We start from the raw sequence: 21,719 nt of genomic DNA, 5'->3' as shown, positions 1-21,719 counted from the left end.
GTTGTCATCATGAATTTTCAAGAATTATTGAAGAGTCCCACATATTCATTCTATAAATTGTCCAGTCCTAGTATAAGTCTGATATTTTATATTTATATCTACAGGCTACATTAGTGTCAAATGCATATTAGCTAAATTAGTTAAAAAAAAAAAACCTAAGCTAAATAAACTAACTACCTATTAGCAAAATTTCTGGGTTAAAAGATACATGCATTCCATAGGATTTGGATGCATCACACAGGTTCCCCTCCCAAAAAGCAGTAGTAAACAGTGCTACCACTGAAAGTATCATCATGTCAACATACCAACTATTCACTGGATCAGACAATTAAAAAACAATCACCAGAGGACTTCTTTTGAGTAACGGGGCCCAGACTGGCATTCCCGCCTAAATCAACTGAAACGAAAACAACAACACTCAGACAAAATATAACTTCGAGAACTGGGGAAGGAAACAAGGCAGTCCTATTGCCATTGTTACTCCAGCTCACTGACTTGAGGGACTTCCCAAGCTGCAGCACAGCTAGGAGAACCCCAGTCACCCTGGGCCACTCAAGAAGAGACTGAACTGAAAGTCCATAGACCGAGCTGGCCAGCATGCACAGGACAGTCACAGAGAGGACAGAGCTGCAGAGAGAGAGAGAGGATTTCAAAGATCTGCAGTCATCCCCCAAAAGTATGCAGAAAAATTGTGATCGGCACACGCACTCCAGGAAACTACCCAAGCCCAGGGACAGAAGACCCTGAAAAGGAAGAGGAGTCAGAGCTCATGAATTTCTAGAAATAGTGTCTGTTTCCAGCAGCCAGAAAGGGAACCTTCTAATAGAGGCACCACTGGGTGGAGTACCAGACATATCTTGTTTAAGTGCGGGGATAGAAGGGGGAGATATGAGCCCTGAGCTGAACGCTGTTCTACTCTCACCTAGAAATACTAAACTCAAGTTCTGAAAGGCTCAAACTGTTTCCAAATAACTTCAATGCCCCCCAAACAGAGCTCAAGATTATTTACAGAGATATGAAAATATTCAGTACCCAACAAGGCAAAATTCACAACCTCTAGCATCCAAAAAAAACGACCATATATACAACATAGCAAGCAAATAGGACCCACAAGGAGGAGAAAGAGTGATCAATGAGAACCAACTCATAAGTGATACACTTGTTAGAATGAGCAAATCTGTGTGTTAAAACTGTTAAGATATCCACATTCCATATGTTCAAAAAACTGGAAAACTGTTGAACATGGTAAGCAGAGACATGGAAGACAGCAAAAAGACTCAAATTTTAACACCTGGAGGTGAGAACTACCATGGCTGAGATGAAATATATACCAATGGAAGGGATCAGCAGACTGGCTATTGAGAAGACAAGACTAGTGAACCTGAAGACAGTAATGTAGATTACACAAAGTGAGACGGAGCAAAAGATGACTTTCGATAAGTGAACCAAGTGTTGGTGAGCCATGGGCACTCTCCAGGCAGTAACCAAACAGACTGATAGCACTGGAAATGGGGACTACATGGATTGATTTAGATTTTTCTTATTATTTATTTATTTATTTATTTTTATAATTATATTTTTCTATTATATTATGTTAGTCACCATACAGTGCATCCCTAGTTTTTGATGTAAAGTTCGATGATTAGTTGCATATAACACCCAGTGTACCATGCAATACGTGCCCTCCTTAAATACCCATCACCAGCCTATCCCATTCCCCCACCCCACTCCCCTCTGAAGCCCTCAGTTTGTTTCCCAGAGTCCATAGTCTCTCATGGCTCATTCCCCCTTCTGTTTAACCCCCCTTTCTTCTTCCCTTTCTTCTCCTACCGATCTTCCTACTTCTTATGTTCCATAAATGAGTGAAACCATATATATTTTTCTTATTATTTAATTTCCATTAAAATTAGTAACCAGAAGATAGCCCAATTTTTTAAATCAGGTACAAGTTTTGAACTGATATTTCACCAAAAAAATGTAAAAGAACAAAAAGGACATATGAATTGTGGTTCCCAATCATAATACGGTCATGGAAGAACATTCCCATTTTCCTCCAGTACCTAGTGGTCTCAAGAACGTACAGTTCGCGTGGTGCAAAATCATGGTGCAGGTTCCACATGAAGGAAGATATGCAGGCGTCAGGACTGGGATGCATGGAAGTGCCTGGGGCGATGGCACACGTGAACTTGGAGGGATTAGTTTCAGTTCTGAACCACCACCTTTGCCTATGTGGTGTACTGCGTCACGTGTAACAATAACGCTGAGCCCCACCCACAGTAGCTGCAGATGTGGGTACGATGACTAATACGATGAGGATCAGAGTATAAAGGCTCAATAAATAGGTTTTAGAATTGGGGCCTGGATCCAATTTCTTTCAGGAAATTCACATGCAGGTAATTCCTATTCTGCTCTCTTTACCTTTTTGATAACTCACTGCATAATCAAGAGTGATGGGACCCCCTCCTTCCCTGTCTGTCAAGATCCCCTCAGCCTGCACCTCAGGAATCCACATTTACAATTCAAAGACACCTACAGTTTGGCTTTTCAGTGTCTTTTACCAACAAAGAGTTAATTAGATACAGTGTAGAAAATGATATCTGCCTCTCTCAAGTAATGTAATTTTTAGGTTCACATTTCAGAGGATCATGAATAATAATTTGACAGCAATAAATACCTTCTAATCACACTTGTCTGAAAAGATTACGATGGTTGAACATTCCTGTTACAATGTTCTTACAACATTATTGTTATATAGTAAACCTCATTCTCACTAGAACGAATTTTCTTCCAGCTAGCAAATCTTCCTCCCGATTCAGGTTGCTCTTCACCATTTCAACCAATTTCTGGCAATGGTTTACAGCAGCAAGAAGGTAGCTAACCCGCCACTCGGTCACCTTCAGAGAGCTCTGACACCAGCAGTCATCTACCCCAGCTCCTCTGTCACTGTCCTCTGCCCCTCAAACGTCCAGGCAGGACGGGCTACATAATTTGTGGGAAATGTGCAGTGCAAAATGAAATGCAAAATGCAAAATGAAAAAGTGAGGCCCCTTATTCAACAATGGCTAAGAATTTGGGGGAACCTGGGTGGCTCAGTCAGTTAAGCATCCGACTCTTAATTTTAGATCAGGTCATGATCTCCAGGTCATGAGATTGAGCTCCATGTCGGACTCTGTGCTGAGTGTGGTCTGCTTAAGATTCTCTCTCTCCCTCTGCCCCTCCCCAAATGCATGCGCACGTGTGCGCGCACACTCTCTCAAATAAATAAATACATATTTTGAAAAAATGACTACAATTTTAAGATGGTGAGAGCAGAGCATGAAACCAAGCACGGGCCTGGCAGAGCACAAAACCTGGAGTGACCGTGTGGACCATATGCCCGTGAAGCCGGCCTTGAACTGCAAAATCCCTTAATCAACCAGTCCCCCATGTCCCTCAAGTCCACGCACTGCACTTCCTTCCAGCGAACCTCTGGAACCTAGTCCTTTTCAAATATACCCTCCTCACCTAGAAATGTCACAGAGCCTACAGCTATCTCTCCGGAAACACCATCTCTCCTGCAGCCTTCTCCACTGTAGGTAAGATTCTTCTCCCATCAGGCCCTGAAAAAGCTTGGCCACTTTCGGAGCTTCCTGATTCTTTTTTTTTTTTTTTTTTTTTAAGTAAGCTTTGCACTCAATGCAGGGCTTGAACTCACAATCGTGAGATCAAGGGCCCAATGCTCCATCAACTGAGCCAGCCAGGCGCCCCTGAGCTCATTGATTCTTTTAGAATCACCATTCGTTCACCTTAATGTGCTGCTTTCTAAGATTCACTCTATCCTTACATACTACCCCTCTTCTCCCAAAAGGGTCGCTCTCCTCTTTCATTGAAGTTAGGGACTACAATCACAGTCATCCCCACAATCCGAGCACAACAGCAATATTGGGTTACCCACCCTCTCTGAAAGCATAAAATGTCTTCCCTCCAGGACCCCAGATACCTCCACCATGTTTTACTCTAGTTACCACCCCCTGGATTCCGCCATGAAGACTGGCTCCACGCTAAAGCACTAAATCCCAGGATCCCAATCGGTGATCAAAATATTCCACTCTGCCTCCTAACGCATACTCAGGGCGCAACACTACAAACAGCTCCTTCCTCCAAGACTGTTCATTGAGTTGCCTAGGATCAGTGAGAACGAACACTTTCCACACTAAATCGGCAGGCCACAGCTCCTCAGGGAATCCGTTCTTTCACTGTTTGGAATTGTCTCTAAACAAATGTAACATCCCTTGATGTACAAACCCAATACGATGCGTAGTATTGATTCAGTGGAAACGACCCTAAAAACCACAGAAACCAAATAACAAATAAAGACAATTTTAAACTTAAACTGTTCTGTCTTTTCCCTACATCTTGTCATAAGGGATGTTTTATGTATTTTAGTTCTTCTGGCTGGCTAACGAGCCTGTCCTGAACAACCCTGAAATCTATCACTCAGAAAATTAAAAGCTTTATACAAACACTGAATTCCCATATTAAATTCCCTCGTTCATACATGAAAGTTCTCTTTTGCAAGTCTTTGGTTTTCTTTTTTAAACATGGGTCGAACCTGTCACATTAGTTTTCTCAATGTCTATATATTTTCAGGGCATATTTCCCTTTTTTCTCCTCTGTGTTGATTTCAAAGCCACTAGGACAGAAGAGACTAGCAAAGAGTTACCAGGACAACATCCAACTTGATCCAGATATTAGTTATTGAGCCGGTATCATGTGCTAAGCACAGCTCTACTATTAAGCAAAAAAATTATCTCTGAACTCTCTGGAAGCAGTGGGGAGAGGGGAAGCAATATGACTTATACAATCAATTTGGATTAATCATTGTCCATTTTTTTTGTCCTATATTTAGGGTTTTCAGTGGTTCAAAAACTTTTCTACAACCAGAGACATATGGAGAGAGACAGAGACACACAGGGACAGAGACACACACACAGAGAAATTTGTATCAGCAGGAAAATGAATTTGAATTTGTTGCAATTTTTAAAACTTTGAAATCTCTCTAGAAATTCCATATGGCCCCTTGTACTGAACATCAATCCCACTAGCCACCCCTTTCAGCCAGTGCCTGGATCTGTACAAAATCACTTTCACTTCTCTGCCATTATATCACACTAAAGGATTGCACTCATTATAATCTCATCTTGAACATACTTCTCATCATTTTTGCTTTTCATGTACAGATGGTCTCCGACTTACAATGGTTCAACTTATAAGTTTTTGACGTTATGAAGGTGTTGAAAGAAGTCTGAATTTGGATCATCTCCAGGGTTGGCGACATGCGGTTCGAGCCCCTCTCATGATGCTGGACAGCAGCCGCCGCTACCTGGCAGCCATGTTGTCATGAGCGAAGACGATGGATACAATGTCAACCACTCTGTACCCATGCCACCATTCTGTGGTATCACTTTCAGTAGAGAATGCAATAAATTACATGAGATATGTAACACTCTATTAGAAAATGGGCTTTGTGCTCAATGATTTTGCCTAACTGTAGGCTAATGTTGGGCTAGGCTCGGCTAGCTACAATGGTAGGTTAGATGTATGAAATGCATTTTTGACCCAACGATACTTTCAACTTACGTGCTTCATCCAGACATACCCCCATCGTAAGTCAAATAAGATGCGTTTCTTCTCTCTGGCAAATACTTATACTGCAGATTACCTCACCATACATAACCTACCCAGAACCCTCTGAGCTGAATCATAGTTATTATTTCCACCTGCATTCCAAGCACACATATCTTCCAGCCACTGGAACCAAACTCTAAATATAAAACAGGCTATTACTAAAGAGATTCAGATGTACCTCTGATGCATCCAGGAATTTTAATATCCTAATAGAACTTTTATCCTTTTAAGTGAATGTAAACTCTGCTCCTTCAGCTGCAACACTGGTTTGCCTCACTTCAAATCACCAAGATTTTATCAGGCGACACTCTATTCCAGGCACCGTGCTTGACAATGTATACATAAAGTTTAATGACATAGTACTACCCTTGGGAAACAGACAATCCAGTTGAATGAGATTGAGGGTGTTCAGAGCATTCTAGATTCACAGTGGAGGGTACCTCACAGCCTGATAGAATTGGACACTCCATTATGGGACACTCTCAGCACAGGTCTTGAAGGATTTGGTGGGGGAGGTAGGGAGAGACATTCATAGTCCATTAATTAAGGATTCACTGAAGACCTACCATGTGCCCAGTGCTGTGCCAAGCCAGAGAGTTGGTATCATGGATTAGATATTGTCCCCAGTCAATAGCCAAATTCAAGAGGGCAGTGCAGTCAAAAGAGAAGTATGATGAGGAAGACCAGTGAGCTATGGGGCCATCTCAGAGGAGCACCCCCAGAGTAGGAAACAGCATAAACAATCTGGGGGAGGAACGAAAATGGCTCTTTAAGAATTCTATCTCATTTGGCATGGAAGGCCTCTCTGAGAGGGTGAGTTTCAGAATGAGACCTCAAGGAAAACCTTTATGGGTGTGACATCCAGCTTCCCCAAGGAAAGGCTCTGTACCAGTGCTCTCAGTGCTAGTGGACTGGGATTTTTCTCAGAGGGGCTCACAGTTCAAAGTCATCTGTAAAAAATTCCTTGCCCATCTGCTTTCACCCTGTCAATGAAGGATTCTAATTCTTTATAAACTGGGTTCTGTGGTTGCAGAGATAAAACAAAATACAAATCTCACTGGCAGTTATACTAGGGAATTCTTTAGAATTTGCTATTGAATGAACCAGTCCTGTGTGATATTTTTATTCAAAAATGGAAAATTCACTCCCCTCAGTTCCTGGTGGCATTCTGACAGACACACTTTTATTGCCTTCTTACCCCCAAGTCATGCACCCAGGCAGTCCAAATAAAAATATACCCACCACACACAACAAGGTTAGAATTTTCACTCAAGATTCAGATGGATACTGTATTCATGATCAAAGATCCTGGACTCAGGGGGCGCCTGGGTGGCACAGCGGTTGAGCGTCTGCCTTCGGCTCAGGGCGTGATCCCGGCGTGATGGGATCGAGCCCCACATCAGGCTCCTCCGCTCTGAGCCTGCTTCTTCCTCTCCCACTCCCCCTGCTTGTGTTCCCTCTCGCTGGCTGTCTCTATCTCTGTCAAATAAATAAATAAAACCTTAAAAAAAAAAAAAGATCCTGGACTCAGGCTTTCCAGTTATGGATGCCATGATTCTCATGGACCAAAGAGATACTAGATTTTAAAAAGCAAAACCCGACCAGAAATTTGAATCTTAATCACATCCTTGGAAAAAAATTAAAGGAGCCACAATTTCCAGTCCATGGAAACTCTACTTATTGTTTTCCAGCATCATCCTCAGATATCAGAATGGTTGGGTTCTCCTGCTCATGGGCATTATCCTTTCACGTTCACCTTGCTCCTTCAATTGTCCCTTCACTTCCTGTTGCACCATCCTGTACGGATGTCCCCCGTTCCTCATCACCCAAGAAACTCCCAGGAATGGCTCCTGGAGAGGGCACATTTTCTTCTGCTGTGATTCATTTTCTCGCCAACACTTACCCTTGCAGCTTTTCCCCTTTACTTTCTGGGAGAGCAAAGGAGGGGGGAGTTACATGGTCAATGCCCAGAAGCTTCGGACAATGTCCACACCTCTATTGACCTCCTTTGCTCTCTAACACATAGATCAGTTTTAAAATTAGATCTTCCTTCAGACATTTACTCCACAGTCCTAATATTCTGACTCTTTTCAAAATATATTTTCTCTGCCATCTAAAAGATACGAAGATGTGGAACAGCGGCATCTGTGGTAATTTGCTAAGTATCTCTGCTGCTTCTGGCTCCTGAAGCTTGAAAGATGTGGAGAGTGAAGCCCAAGGAGCAGCCAATTCAGACACCAGACTTCCTTGGAAGAGCAGGAAGTGATTAAAACAGGTAGTTTTAAGCCTCTAACAAATTGCAGTCATAACTAATCTTATTAATTTCTTTTATTTTATGAAACATACATGTAAAAATGAAGACTTTGCCTCCTTTCCCCAACCTGAGTCACTATTAAAAATTTGTCTAGCCTTCCAGATTTTCTCTGCTCTTGCAAAAGATTCTCTCCCTTCCTTTCTCATCTCATCTACCCTCCTGTACTATATATACTATTCACCAGGTCAAAGAAAGAGCAATTCCTTTTTCTAACACATTCCACTCACTGTGGTCTGCTGCTGTCACAGGACAACACTAAAAGAATTTGCATTTCATGCTCCATTCAAGAGGGTTTGGTCACCATCAGGAGCTCCTTCTCAAGAGCTCATAACAAAGAACCCTGGACAGCGATTTAGCAAAACCTATGTGATTCTGTTTCCAAATCCACAAATATCGTAGTTTCTTCCAGAGACTTAAATCTGAGCATTCATGTATATTGCCCTCCTGGGGTGCAGGTGCTGTGTGTCACCTGCTGTCATTACTTCCCCTCTGTCGATCACAGGACTTGACACCTGCATATGTTTGACACATGAATTATTTATGGAAGGGTAGGCAAACAAGCTAATCCACAGGTATTTGTTGCAAATTTTAAAAGAAGATAAAACTAAAGATTTTATATGACAATATATACTCAAACCTGCTTCTCAAATATCCACCCATGGGGATGGGAATTGTTCATCTCCAACATCAACGGTCTCCTGGCACTTCTAAGAGGAATGTACCGAAATCTGCACTTGGAATCAGGAACTCAATGAAGAATAATTGAGTTAAATAAACAAAACTCTGTAAATCTCAATAATTTCTATAGCTTATTCTTGATGGCCCACACAAACAGACGCTGCCTTCTTCTCAAAGGCGTTGATCTAAGCATCTGTAATTAGAGCTTCGGTGTTGATAACACATCAGGCTTCATAACACAGGATGCCCCAAAGGTGGGGCCAATAGCAGAGATACTCAAACTTGACATCTCAGGCAGCTAAATTGCCTTTTTCAGTACCTAAGCCATGTTGAAACCCTGTAATTTTGTCTCTCTGGCAACTCACAATTTTTCATTTGCTTTTATTTACTCGGGAACCCCAGGAAAAGAAAACTCGGCAATGAGCCCGAGATCCCTGGGCCGTCCCAGGCTTTCTCCTGTGCACTCCAGCCCCATCATCCTCTTATCTGAGGCTCGCAGCCCCTGCCTAATGGTATGAAAATGCAACATAGCTGCACTGAACGGAGAGCTAATAAAGTGTTCCCCTCTGCCTTCTCACTTGAATCCTCTCATTTCATTTTCCTTCTGATTCTACCATTTCTGAGTCTTTATTCTGTGTGACCAGGGTCTCAAATAACTGACTTCTCATTAACCAAAGAGGTCCTTATGTCCCAGGGGCCCATTCATTCATCCATTCATTCATGGACAGTGTATTGAGTATTGAGTATTTCCTACATGTCACATGCCAAGAATATAAAAGTATCACAATCACAGTTTCTGAAAATGCAGTCTAGCACAGAGAAAAGGCACATCGTCCATTAATTATGACGCATCATGACAAGATCTGTAACAGAAGCAAGGATCGTGCACTAGGAGATCTTGGATAAAAGAGTAATTATATCTGATTGGGAGGGTCAGAGAAGGCGTCAGAACTGTTCCTCCAAGGCAAGAGTGGCCTCATTATGGCCTTCTGCCACGATCTCCTGTTTACCCCTCTCCCAGGTCTGCCGTAATCAGTGGTTTATTTTTCTTCCTCCCTCGGAAAACTAAAGTCCATATGGGCACAGAATGTGTTCTGAATCTGTGGACCCCTAAGCGCAATCATAGCATCAGATATTAATTAATTAATTAAGTAGTGAATGCATTTACTCTCCTACTCAACAAATCTACTAAGCATGTGCCAAGTGCTGGGCACTCCCCAGGTGTTGCGGGTACAACAGGCTGAGCGGAACAGGCCCAGCTCATGCTCTCACAGAGCAGATGGTCTAAAAAGCAGGACAGAATCACACGGGTCTGTAACCTGTTTGGCGCACCTGCGCACTACCGTGAAACTAGCGGCCAGATAAAAGTCAAGTTGATTGTGGAGTGGTCGTGATAGGCTGCTCTATCCGACAGGGCAAGCCACGGAAGGCTGTTCTGGTAGACGACTCCTGAGCAGAGACCCAAAGAAAATGAGGGCATGAGCTGTGTGGATACCTGCAGAGAGATGTTCCAAGTGGAAAAGACGCACCTGGCGGGAATACGGCGGGCACAGTAAGGAGCCGTAAGAACAAGAGAGGAGGAACCGGGGCAGGGGCCACAGTGGGAGCAGTTCATGGTGTGGGTCTATGTAGGACTTTGGGTTTTTCTTTTGAGTGGGAAGGAAAGTTTCTGGAGTATTCTGATGGAAGAGAGACTCTGATTTGGCTTCTGTGTGGGAACAGCCCACGGGGTAGGCAACGATGGGACGGGGAGATGAAAAGGGCTATTGCTTATAGTGGGAAAGGGATGATGCTTTAGGAGAGGGTGGCAGTGGTCCAGATGAAGGGACACAGTGGCATCCGGCTGTAGGTCAGAGGTCCAGAAAGCAACCACTGATTTCCCGATTGCCAGGGTGCACTTTTATGTGCTCATTACAGGCAAACGCATTTTATAAAGTCCGGGGTGTCTCTCTCTCTCTCTCTATCTCTCAAACACATACAAACTCAGTAATAATACATTTTTGGCAATATTAGCAATGAATTCACATGATGTGTTTATAGAAAAGGTCTGTCTTCCAGTAGTTGAATTAGAATGACAGTGTGTTCTCTGAAAACTGAAATGAGCACCTTGCAGGTATCACTGGGGAACAGATGTGGCAAGAATATTGTATATGTGGAAGCTCTCTACTGTTACTATGTGAACCTGGCCAAACCATTCCATACTTCTGTTTCTCAGTTTCTAACTAGGAAAGTCACACAGGCATATTCCCAACCACTCAGAGCTTTAGTGAATAAAAAATTAGTTTATATGAAAGTGCACCATAAATACACTATAATGTACATATTGATCAATATCTAACATATCAAAGACATTTTATGGCTTAGAAATTGTTTTCATAGCTATCTGATCATCACGAAGCATGCTGTGATGTGTATCCACCACAACACAATCTCTGAATACAATAGCCCGGATAATATCCCCATTTCACAGATGGGAAAAATGAGCCTCAGTGACCTTAAGCACCTCCTCCAGCTTCATGAAAGGAGTAAGTGTACATGAACTTACACATGAGAGGAAAAGACCAAAGCAGCTGGCACGTGATTGAATTCTCTCCTGACCATCTTCTAACGGGGGAAACAGGCAAGAGCAGACACCCCCAAGAAAAGAAAGCAGGGCCTGGCCTGGTTTCCCTCTGAACATGGTGATCACTGGACCTCCTGGTAGAGAGGCGACCATTCTGACCAAGAGGAAAATGTATGTTTGTGGAAAGCTGTTAGCAGCACGACCCGAGTCTAGCTAGCATTACTTATCATCATCAGACCTGGGACCTAGGAACTAACGAGGCATAGCTCCTTAGAAATTTCATGTAAGCCCGGTAATGATCTGAGTCTAAAATGCAGAGGTTTCAAAACCAAAACACTCCAGAGAAGGAAAAAGTCATCTAGAAATCTCTCTTTCTGTCTCAATCAGTGCTGGAGAGAAAGGGTTTACATTTCTTCTACAGACTGTCTCCTGTCAATATCCTGAGTTCTTTTTCCATTCTGCTGAGTGCATAATATGATTGTCTGCACCCCCAGATATCTTGAGGCTTTGGTAGGCACACCTTTCTCTTGTATGCAGTGGTTCTCAGCCTAGGTTATAAATGAGAATCAGCTGGGGGAGCTCTGAATCGCTATATCCGAGAAAAATTAAGTCAGAATCTCCAGGGACAGGGCCAGGGTTGGGAGGCAGGTGTCGGCATTTTACTGCTCCCAGGTGATTCCAACGTGCAATCCAGGCTGAGAACCGGCATGTTCAGGAGCTCTGGGCCGCTTGATGCATGACCTTCTTTAACACAGTTCAATGTCCCGCGAAGAAATACAGCTCATCTCTGACCTTGGTAGATGACCCTAAGTCAGGTTTTTAATGTTACGCTAATTTTGATATTTTTCAAAATTAAGGTTAAATCATTAAATTAGTCCCAAAGACCACTAAATTGAATCCTTCTATTGCATTTTTAACTGAACTCATAAAACTTTCTGGCACATGAACCTAATATAATATTTTTTATGCCATTATTTATTTGTTGATTCACTTAGTCATTCGCTGCTTTGTCTCCAAAAGGAAGGAGGTGAGGTTTATTCCCATTTATATGCATCTGGTCACAAGCAGAGCGTACAGAAAGTTCACTGCAGCATAAAGACAACGTGTAGAAGCAAAAGAACGACTGCCTAATAGTCTACAGTGGAGACAACATCATTTGCTTCATTTTCAAAAGCATCTTCTTTAGGGCAGAAGTTGTAATTCCATTTGTTAAAGATTAATTACAAACTCCAATGTAGTAATCAGGATATGCTGCAGCTCGTTTTCCACGCCTGAGCATTTGAAAGCATCACGTTTGTACATGTACAAATGTACATCATCTGTCAGATGCACATGTGAGGGGCGCCTGGGTGGCTCCGTTGGTTAAGCATCGGCCTTCGGCTCAGGTTATGATCCCAGAGTCCTGGGATGGAGCCCTGAATCAGGGAGTCTGCCTCTCCCTCTGCCTGCCTCTTCCCCTGCTCATGCTCTCTTCTCTCTCTCTCAAATAAATAAACAAACTCTTTAAAAAAAATGTACATTTGGCTATTGAATTTTGAGCCCACAACCAATTCTCCTCCCTGTGTGGCCCCCCCACGCCCCGGTCAGATGGTGCTCACCAGATGCAGCAGGGACCCTCCGGAGGAAACGGCGGTGTGCGGGTCCGCGCCCTCCTTCAGGAGCCGCAGCGCTGAAAAATCGAAAGAGCAGGCGGTTAAGGCACGCGCTTTGTCCACACCGGGAACCCAAATCCGAGCATTCTATCGACATCTGAGATACAAACAGCCATAAAAGCCAACGCAGACACATTAACCGCCCTCTGACCTTACTTCTGTATGTATGATTGGTGGTGTTTGTCTTCACATTCAAACTTATTCCTCGGTTTGTCAATGTAATTTCCTATTACAGCTGCGCAAACTACTCAGAAAGGGGAATGCACTCTTACAGTTCATTGTTTCAACAGGTGGAATTTGCATATCCTTCATAAGGCAACATAGTAAAAAGAAATTACTTCACTAGGCTCATGGAGGCATTGGTTCACTTAACTTTTATCTTTTAATCTCATTAGGGCCCATTGGCTTCAAATAAAGTTTACGCTCTGGACCTTAAACTTCTCTTCCTTCGATGACCTCCTGGCAGTGTGTCCACCATTCCCAGGAAGGACTATGGGACAAAGCCATTTCTACCTAAGTTAATAATGCCAAATAGGTCAAAATACATGCCAATTATCAGAAGAAATGCACAGTTGGGAGGTGACCTGTGTTTCCATCTGAACAGCAAAGGTGAATTCATTAGTACAAGGAATGCCACAGGCATGAGGAGGCTGTTATAATCTCCACTTCTTACAATGGGCTCTAGGACCAGCTTCACAGAAAGGCTCATCAATTCCCCAAAGCACTATCGTGGTTTCCACAGTTAACAGCAGCATCAGTCTCAATGAAAAGCCATTAATGCATTTTCCACAAAACCTATAATTAAAGCAACAGTGAGTCTTTTTCTTCCCCCATTATAACACAGAACGGTATTAAATGGCTCAGATTCAAACGCACACCTCACTGAGGATATTGTTTTTGCACAAGTTTCTCTGTAGTCTGGAGTGTTACCTGAATGTATCTTCTATTCTATGGTACCCCAAATCTTTTATGTGTTCCAACATCTAGTGTGTAACCATCTTCCCCAAAGCTAACCACATGTCACAAGGGGTGCCATGGGTCCTGGCAGACATGGCTACTCCCACTCTCCCCTCTCTAGGAAGGCCAGCTCCTTGATGACCCATGCAGTGAGGGTGAAGAGGGAGCCTGAAGAGCCCCTCCAAAATGTGGGTAACATGGTGACAGCAGAAACAACCCACACCCAGCCCAGTGTGCCCTCCAGACAGCCCTTCCTCAAGTCCGAGGGCCTTTCGTCCAAATCTCTCTCCCCAGGGAAGTGAGACACACTCCCGTGCCCTCTCAACAGCGGCATCACCTGGCTCCGTGGACCTGCGCCCCTTCACTTCAGTCCTCTCCCTGCAAGCTGTCTTCAGTAGGAGTCTGCCCACATCTATTCACCTTCCAAGTGGCTTCCCCTTGGATATGTTCTTTCTCCAGTTAAGAGTTGAATTCTTTTCATAACATAGATTCTCCTAATGATGGTAGTTTGTGACAAAAAAAATTCTCAAAGACAGCAATCTTACAGGATCAAGTGTAACCTGACATGGTGTGGGACGTCCACCTGCTTACTTGGGCATCTCCCTCCTCAGCCATCAAAGTCCTTAGCGATTCTTGTCCTCACTGTATTTCTAGGAGCTGTCCTACTACATGGTAGGCAGAAGCCCTTTCCCTGTCCCGTTCCCAGCTCTCTCTATGCACAAGTATCATAAGCCAGCGCACTTCCTGCTCCCTCACATACTTCTTGCCCTTAGTTTTGAACAGTCCATTGCCAACAACAGACAGTTATTTAAATACGTTTACCAATGGTTTCCTCAGAAGATAAATAGCACTTTTACCCAAATGTTTATTTTTTTAGCAAATGAAATTATTCATTTTGTAGTAACTAATATCAACACAGCACTTTGAAGTTTTCATAGCAAAGCACGTATACTACAAATACAGTAGGAGGCAGATTTTATTAGAAAAACATTAATAACATGCTGTCAGATTTTTTAAAAAGATTTATTTATTTGAAATAGAGAGAAAACAGGGGGGAGGGGCAGAAGGAGAGGAAGAGAGAGTCCCAAGCAGACTCTGAACGGGGCAAGGAGCCTGATGTGGGGCTCGATCTCACAACCCTGAGATGAGGAGCTGAGCTGAAACCAAGAGCCCGACACCCAACCAACTGAGCCACCCAGGCTCCCCTGCTGTCAGATTTTTGAGTGGAATCCACCACGCACGTGTGTAGTGAATTACACATAATAGGAGTCGGTGATACACTGGCCGTGGATTTGGCTATGAGGCCTGGCCCCACTGCGAGAGCTACTGCACTCTCTGTGCCTCAGTTTCCTGTCAGTTGAGCTCACATCACACCCTGGGGCACTGGCAAAAGTGAGTGAGCCAACAAGCAGCATGTTTATCATGCCTCCTGGCACTGGGGACCGATCCCCAAGTGATTTCTACTAGTGTAATCACTCTATGTTACGAAACCCCATTATAACATATCCTAGAATCCATAACTTAAGGTTTATTCTAAATTTTCTCAAAACCTTCCAATTTGTAAATGCTGAATGGAAGTGTAGGCTACAAACAATGCAGATTTTGCAGCAGTCACTTGGAGGACGAGTGTGTAATTTATCAAGCACGACACGGGTGAGGAGGACTACGGCGGGATACAGTGACAAACGATGACGTGCAGGGGTAGGGGGTGGAACACTGCGTATGGCTCGGAGGACTGGGTCAGAGAGGACATGGCACATCCTGCTACTGGACTTAGACACCATTTTGTGGGCAACAAAGTGGATCACAGGGTTTCAAGCAAAGCTGGAAAAGATTCATTAGCTAAGTGTTATGGACTGAACGTTGGTGTCCTTCCCAAATTTCTGGGTTGAAGCCTAACCCCCAAGGTGACAGTATCAGGAGCGAGAGCCTTGGGGAGGGGTGGTAATTAGATGGAATGAGTAAAAAAAAAAAAAAAAGCAATAAAAAACAACCAAAAAATCCAAAAATAATGGGCAAGATGGACTTTATGTAGCCCGCAAAGTTAACATAGCTACTATCTAGCCCTTTACAAAGTTTGCTGGCTCCTGAGTAAGGTTAAAATGAAACGAGGAAGTGTGTCAGATGTCGTTCATTTACCAAGGACCTGAGGGACATCTTTGGAAGTAGGAAAACTGTTTTTGAACAATGTATCATATGGCGTCACATTTTTGGTCCTGACATAACCCATTTGCAAGTACAGCCCTGAATGAACATGTCCTTAATTCTAGACAAGCAAGAAGACAATAAATCAAGCCAACTTTCGTGGTGTGATTGTCCTATCTCAAGCTGCCGATGTGATGTCACTGAACCCAGGGTTGGGAAAAGATGGGACACAGCCGTGATTTATGCAGCATTTCCACCCACCCACCTCAGGACACGAAGGTGACTTCAAAGGCATAGATGAGAGAAAAATGCAGTGAAGTGATGAGTCTTGAGTATTACTCTTTTTTAAAAATATTTCGTTTATTTATTTGAGAGAGAGAGAGAGAAAACAAGCAGTGAGGTGGGGGAGAGACAGAAGCAGACTCGCCGCCGAGCAGGGAGCCTGATGTGGGGCTCGATCCCATGGCCCCAAGATCATGACCTGAGCCGAAGGCAGAGGCTTCACCGACTGAGCCACCCAGGCATCCCTTGAGTATTACTATTTATTACAATCTATTTAATTGTAAGTTTATAGGCTTTAATTTTTACTGTAGGCTTTGTTTAACTGTTTCACAACCAACTGACAAATTCCCAAAATTTTAGAAACTGGTCCTCAGGGGCTGGAAGGGCAAGATCAGCACACCACAGGGAGCAGCGCACAACAGGCAGCGGCCTGAAGTCCTTAAGGAACAGGTCCAAGAACGTCCAGGAATGACAAGAACACTACATCCAAGAATTCCAGAACTTCTTGCCACAGTGACAGACAAATAAATCCCACCCCGTCTCAACTGGGCCACACCTCAGCCTGAGGAGAAAACAGGTGAGGACAATTTGAGCATATTTTTCCCCCTAGATATTAGTGCTCTTTTCCAAAAGGACTGTTTACGTTATCAGAACTAACAACCACAGAGAGCGTGCTGACTGGGTTGGCCCTGGCTACCATGGTGGGGACTCAAAAACAAGACGAAATCAGCTATTGACAAAATAAAGAAATGTTTTTCATATAAACACACACACCAGTAGTAGAGTGAGCTAACTCCTAGGTCTGCTGAGGGCAAAAGGCAATTTTACCCCAACCCAGGACCCTGTCTGTCTGCTTTAACATATAAAAAATTCCTTTGGAAATTTCCTTTATCCGTAACCCCTCCCCCCCACACTCCTCCCCTTGCCAAGATATATGTCAGCAATCATCCTCCAAGCATATGGCCCCTGATACACATCTGAAGGGTCTCAGGACTGCGGGTTTGCTAGCCGGTACTAAACAGTGTTTTCTAACAAGATCGGCCCCCTCAGGGTCCTGGAAACCTTGCTTCCAAAATACCTTGGAGGCTTGTGCTGTCCCTAACCCCTCCCAACTTGAAAGTGTATCATCAGCCACCCTCCCAACCCCAGAGCAGCTCTTCTGCCCACGGGTCCTGTCCCCGTGCTTTAATAAAACCACCTTTCTGCACCAAAGAGGTCTCCAGAATTCTCTCTTGGCCATCAGCTCCAGACCCCAATGTTTCCTATGTCAGGTCCATGTTTCCGATGCTAACACACACTGGGCAGTCCTCGGGCTGTGAGTACCTTAGTGTAAGAATCACTTCAATTCTCTCCACTCCAATGCAGATCCTGTCATTGTTTCACTAAGAAGGACACGAGACTCAGATTTTGTGATGCCCCAAGCCACACGGGAACTGGGTGCTTCTAGAACTCAGGGTGGGCAGCAGGACCCCAAGGATTGTCAACAAGAAGGGCATCAGGGTAGAGAAATTTCAAAATCACAATAGGAAAAAAAAATCACAACAGGAATCAAGATCCATTTTAAGGCTCTCCCATTACTCATTTTGTGTAAAATGGCCCAAAACTAGGTTAAAATACTTTTTCCAGAAAGGTACAGGTTTGTAGCAACCTTATAATCACAAGACACGAATTGCCAGTGAAGTCAAAAGGCCCAGCCACTCCAAGTCCTTCTGTGACAATAAAATCCGCAGGAAAACAGCCGGAGGAGAAACAGCCATCTGGGGACCGCGCAGAATAATGAAGCCGAGGCTTCCTTTTCGAGTGGTTCTGCCTGGAACTGATTCAGCATTTACTGTGTATTTGTGGCTTCGTCATCAAGCTGCCACGGAGCTCTGTGTGGGGGGCGTGATTTGATATTTCAAAAGAAACATTCGGTCTCTAAATCTTCAGCTACTGGATGCAAACACATCAGAAAATTTGCTAAGGAGCTTTAATAGACTATGCAGCTGTCCCCACTGAATGTCCCCAGCAGCACCAACAATAGCCAAGGCCAAGAGTCCCCCTGGGAATCAGCACTTGTTTTGAGTCTCCAGATACCGCCGTGGTTTATCTGTGTTGATGACGTACCACACATTGAGGGGAGGAACTGGACAGCAACTTGGGGACCATACCCGCTTTGGGGATCCTAGGAGCCCGTGTGGGTATCGGACTACAGAGCAAAGCTATGGTGCTCACCTGATTCTCATGATGACTGTGGGTCTATATTCACAAAGATTTTACATTTAAAATCAATGGAGGGAAGGACGAGGGAAACACCACACAACCAGGGGTTCTAAATCTTGGCCGCCTTTTAAGCCCTGCAAAGGCATTTTTTTAGAGAGAGGAAAAGATAACTCATATATGGGGTGAAATGTTAGCAAACAGTAAACTTGGCTGAAGGGTGTATGGAAATCCTTTGTTTTGTTTGCTTACCTCTTCTGTAAGTTTGATTTAATTTCTAAATAAAAAGTTACAATGAATAACAACAAAAAAATCAAGGCAGAGTCCTTCCTCCCTGAAGGGATAATAGAAACATCAAAGTAAAGACTTCCAAAAATGTAGATATCAAAATTTCCATAACAATTGATAGTCCTCTAAGAAATTCTTTAAAAGGTCTATCTTATCAATATGTTAATAAAGAAGCCAGGCAGAAAGCCAAAACATAGACATTATGTTATTAACATCCAGAAATGTCTATCTGCATAGCAATGCTGCTTAACATACGGATTTCCTGCTCCAGGTAGAAGCCAAATTTTAGGATGTCTAAGAATGACATGAGGATTTTTTTTTAAATAGATTTTTCTTTTTCTTTCTTTCTTTTTTTTAAGATTTTATTTATTGAGAGAGAGCACAAGCAGGGGAGCAGCAGAGAGAGAGGGAGAAGCAGGCTCCCCGCTGAGCAGGGAGCTCCATGGGGGTCTCCATCCCAGGACCCTGAGATCATGACCTGAGCTGAAGGCGGATGCTTAACCCACTGGGCCACCCAGGCGCCCCTAAAATAGATCTTTCTAGTTCAGTGATCCTCAACCTATTTTTCATTATCACTCCTTCCCCATCAACCTCTACCATAAAATTGTAATACCACAGACATTATGTCCCTCTGCTGAGGTGCTGTGGCTCTATGAAGGGCAACAAGCCATCGTTAAAGCTAACACTCTTCTCCCCAAAGAAAGACTTTTCACCTTGGGGGCCCATTTCTCCCCACTTCAGAATCAAGCCCTCGTCCCATCTCCGGATACACTGATTCAAGTGTTCCGGGATGGGGTCTAAAATCATGCATTTTAAACTCCGGAAGAGTCTCGTGCAGATGGCCACCTAAATTCATTTTGAGAAAAACTGCTAGGATTTTACAATCTCAGAAAATTACCTTTAAACATCTCACTTAAAGCAAGAGAATTAGTGCCAACGTTACGAACTCATGGCAGATGATACATTAATTTGCCATTGAGAATTTGACCTCTAATGCAGAATGAACCACAGTACCCTTCTGAACAAGACGAGGGAACGAGGGAACGGAAGGCAAGCTGAGCACAAAGCAGAGGTTGACCCCCCACACACCCCCAATAGGATATATGTGACATTCCTGGGCACTCCTGGCTGCCCTAAAGCTAAGGAAAGGAAAAACAAAGAGTGCACTTACACAATCCTACAAGACTCCAGTCTCCCTCAGCTTACAAATGTCTTAGCAATCTACAAGAACAAAGCATTTCTATCAATAACCTAGCTTCCAGAAGGAAATGTAGATACAATTAAATGTCCCTATAACCTGTAGCCCATTGACAGATACTTGAAGTAATGTTCCTCAAGGAAACTCCCAACTACATTAATGTTAATGCCTTGCTAGAGGGAAAAACCACCTTACCTGACAATAGCAAGGCCTCAGGTATCCCATGAGTCTTCTTTAACGTATGAAAATCCTTTAGAAACCTCCCTTTTCCTTACCTCCCCCAACCCCACAGTATATACTCAGCCACCCCTCACAGCCCTGGGGCAGCAGCTCTTTCTGCCCACGGTCCAGTCCCCATGCTTTTAACGAACCACCATTTTGCACCAAAGACATCTCAGGAATTCTTAGTCATCGGCTCTGGACCTCGCCCCACCCAACCTCCCCTATATTCCAAAACCACATCATACACACAATTTATTCTCAATGGAATCCTGAGTATCCCTCGGAACACACAATTTATTCTCAATAAATACATATTTAGCCAAACCTGCCTGAGCTGAATCTTGCTTTAATGGGGCCATCTCAGAAGAGGGAGTCAAGGTCTGCGTGGACGGGGTGTCCTCGGGTGGGGACAGAGCCTGAGCCGGGGCCAGGATTCTCAACTCTCACTATGCTTAGAACAGCTACTAAAACTTAAAAATATATAAATACCTGTTCTGTCACCAGATTCTTAAAATCAGTCAAGAATGTGCCTAACTGTCCGTATGTTTTTAAGGTCAAAGCACCTCGATGATTATAATACTGAGCAGGGTGGGAAGCAGTGGAAATCAGTATCCACAGGGCTGGTTAGCTTGTTTCCACGCCAGCCTGGCAATGATCTAAAGAGGGTCGAACAGGTTTTGAAGCTTCCAGTGAGGATCTGCCTGGGGCCTGTATTCAGAGGAGGGGCTCAGTCACACATTAAGTGGTTGCTTCTGATCTGGGTCAGGTCCACGTGCATCAACAGGACATTCAGGGAGGCTCCCGGCCACTCTCCTAGAACGGGAGACCCGTGGGGTCAAGGCCGCATCAGCGTTCGAGACTTAGCAAGAGAACTACAGACCAATCAGCTAGGTGTACTGTGGAATCATGGGCCCGAGGCCCCCCTCAGTCCCACCGCCCTACCAGGCTTCGGGTGGTCAAGGCTACTTTCATACCACTTTGTAATGAGGTGTTCCTTTGTTTGTTTACTTTGCAATTAGTTGAAGAGTTTTGCTTCCCTACTCAACTGGGTCAAAACTGGATCTGACTAAAGTCTGGAAGTTGTTGAGACCCAGGTCCAAGACCGCCCTTGCCAAGCTCACTCAGATCCCCGCCCACCCACGTGTGCAGCTGTTCCTGACGCAACATCCAGTGAGCGCCTCTTCACGCTAGGCACTGTTTTAGGAGCTGGAGCAACAGCAGAGAAAAAACCAGAAAAAAAATCCTGCCTTCATACACTTTATAATCTCATGGGCACCAGTAGGTGAAGACAGAGACAGATAAGAAGTCATGACACAGTAGAGGGATCTGAAGTTCTCGAATCAGTGCCTGGATATCCTGAATCTTTTTGGAAAATTATTTGCCATTTCTTTCTTCCAATGTTGCTTGTAACTCATTTCCTCCCTCCCCCCTTGAAGGCAATCGCTGGCAGGGAGCTGAAAAGATATTCAAAAAAGGGCTTCTATCAAAATCACCTGTTCTGCAGAATTTCTAACATGTATTATTGTGATGTATATGCCTGGCAGGAGTCAGGAG

At 43.9% G+C, this 21,719-nt stretch overlaps 1 protein-coding gene across 1 annotated transcript in view; it reads right to left on the bottom strand.

Moving 5' to 3' along the window:
* Positions 1-21,719, bottom strand: part of MYO16 (myosin XVI) — a 484,344-nt gene that overhangs the window by 394,685 nt on the left and 67,940 nt on the right. Inside the window, 1 exon segment of the mRNA XM_034665464.1 lies at positions 12,821-12,891. Coding sequence (XP_034521355.1) covers positions 12,821-12,891 — 71 coding nt within the window.

The sequence above is a fragment of the Ailuropoda melanoleuca genome, chromosome 7, assembly GCF_002007445.2.
Source record: "Ailuropoda melanoleuca isolate Jingjing chromosome 7, ASM200744v2, whole genome shotgun sequence".
Taxonomy (NCBI): domain Eukaryota; kingdom Metazoa; phylum Chordata; class Mammalia; order Carnivora; family Ursidae; genus Ailuropoda; species Ailuropoda melanoleuca.
Note: the sequence above shows the minus strand (reverse complement) of the source record. Positions and strands in the feature narration are given on the sequence as shown.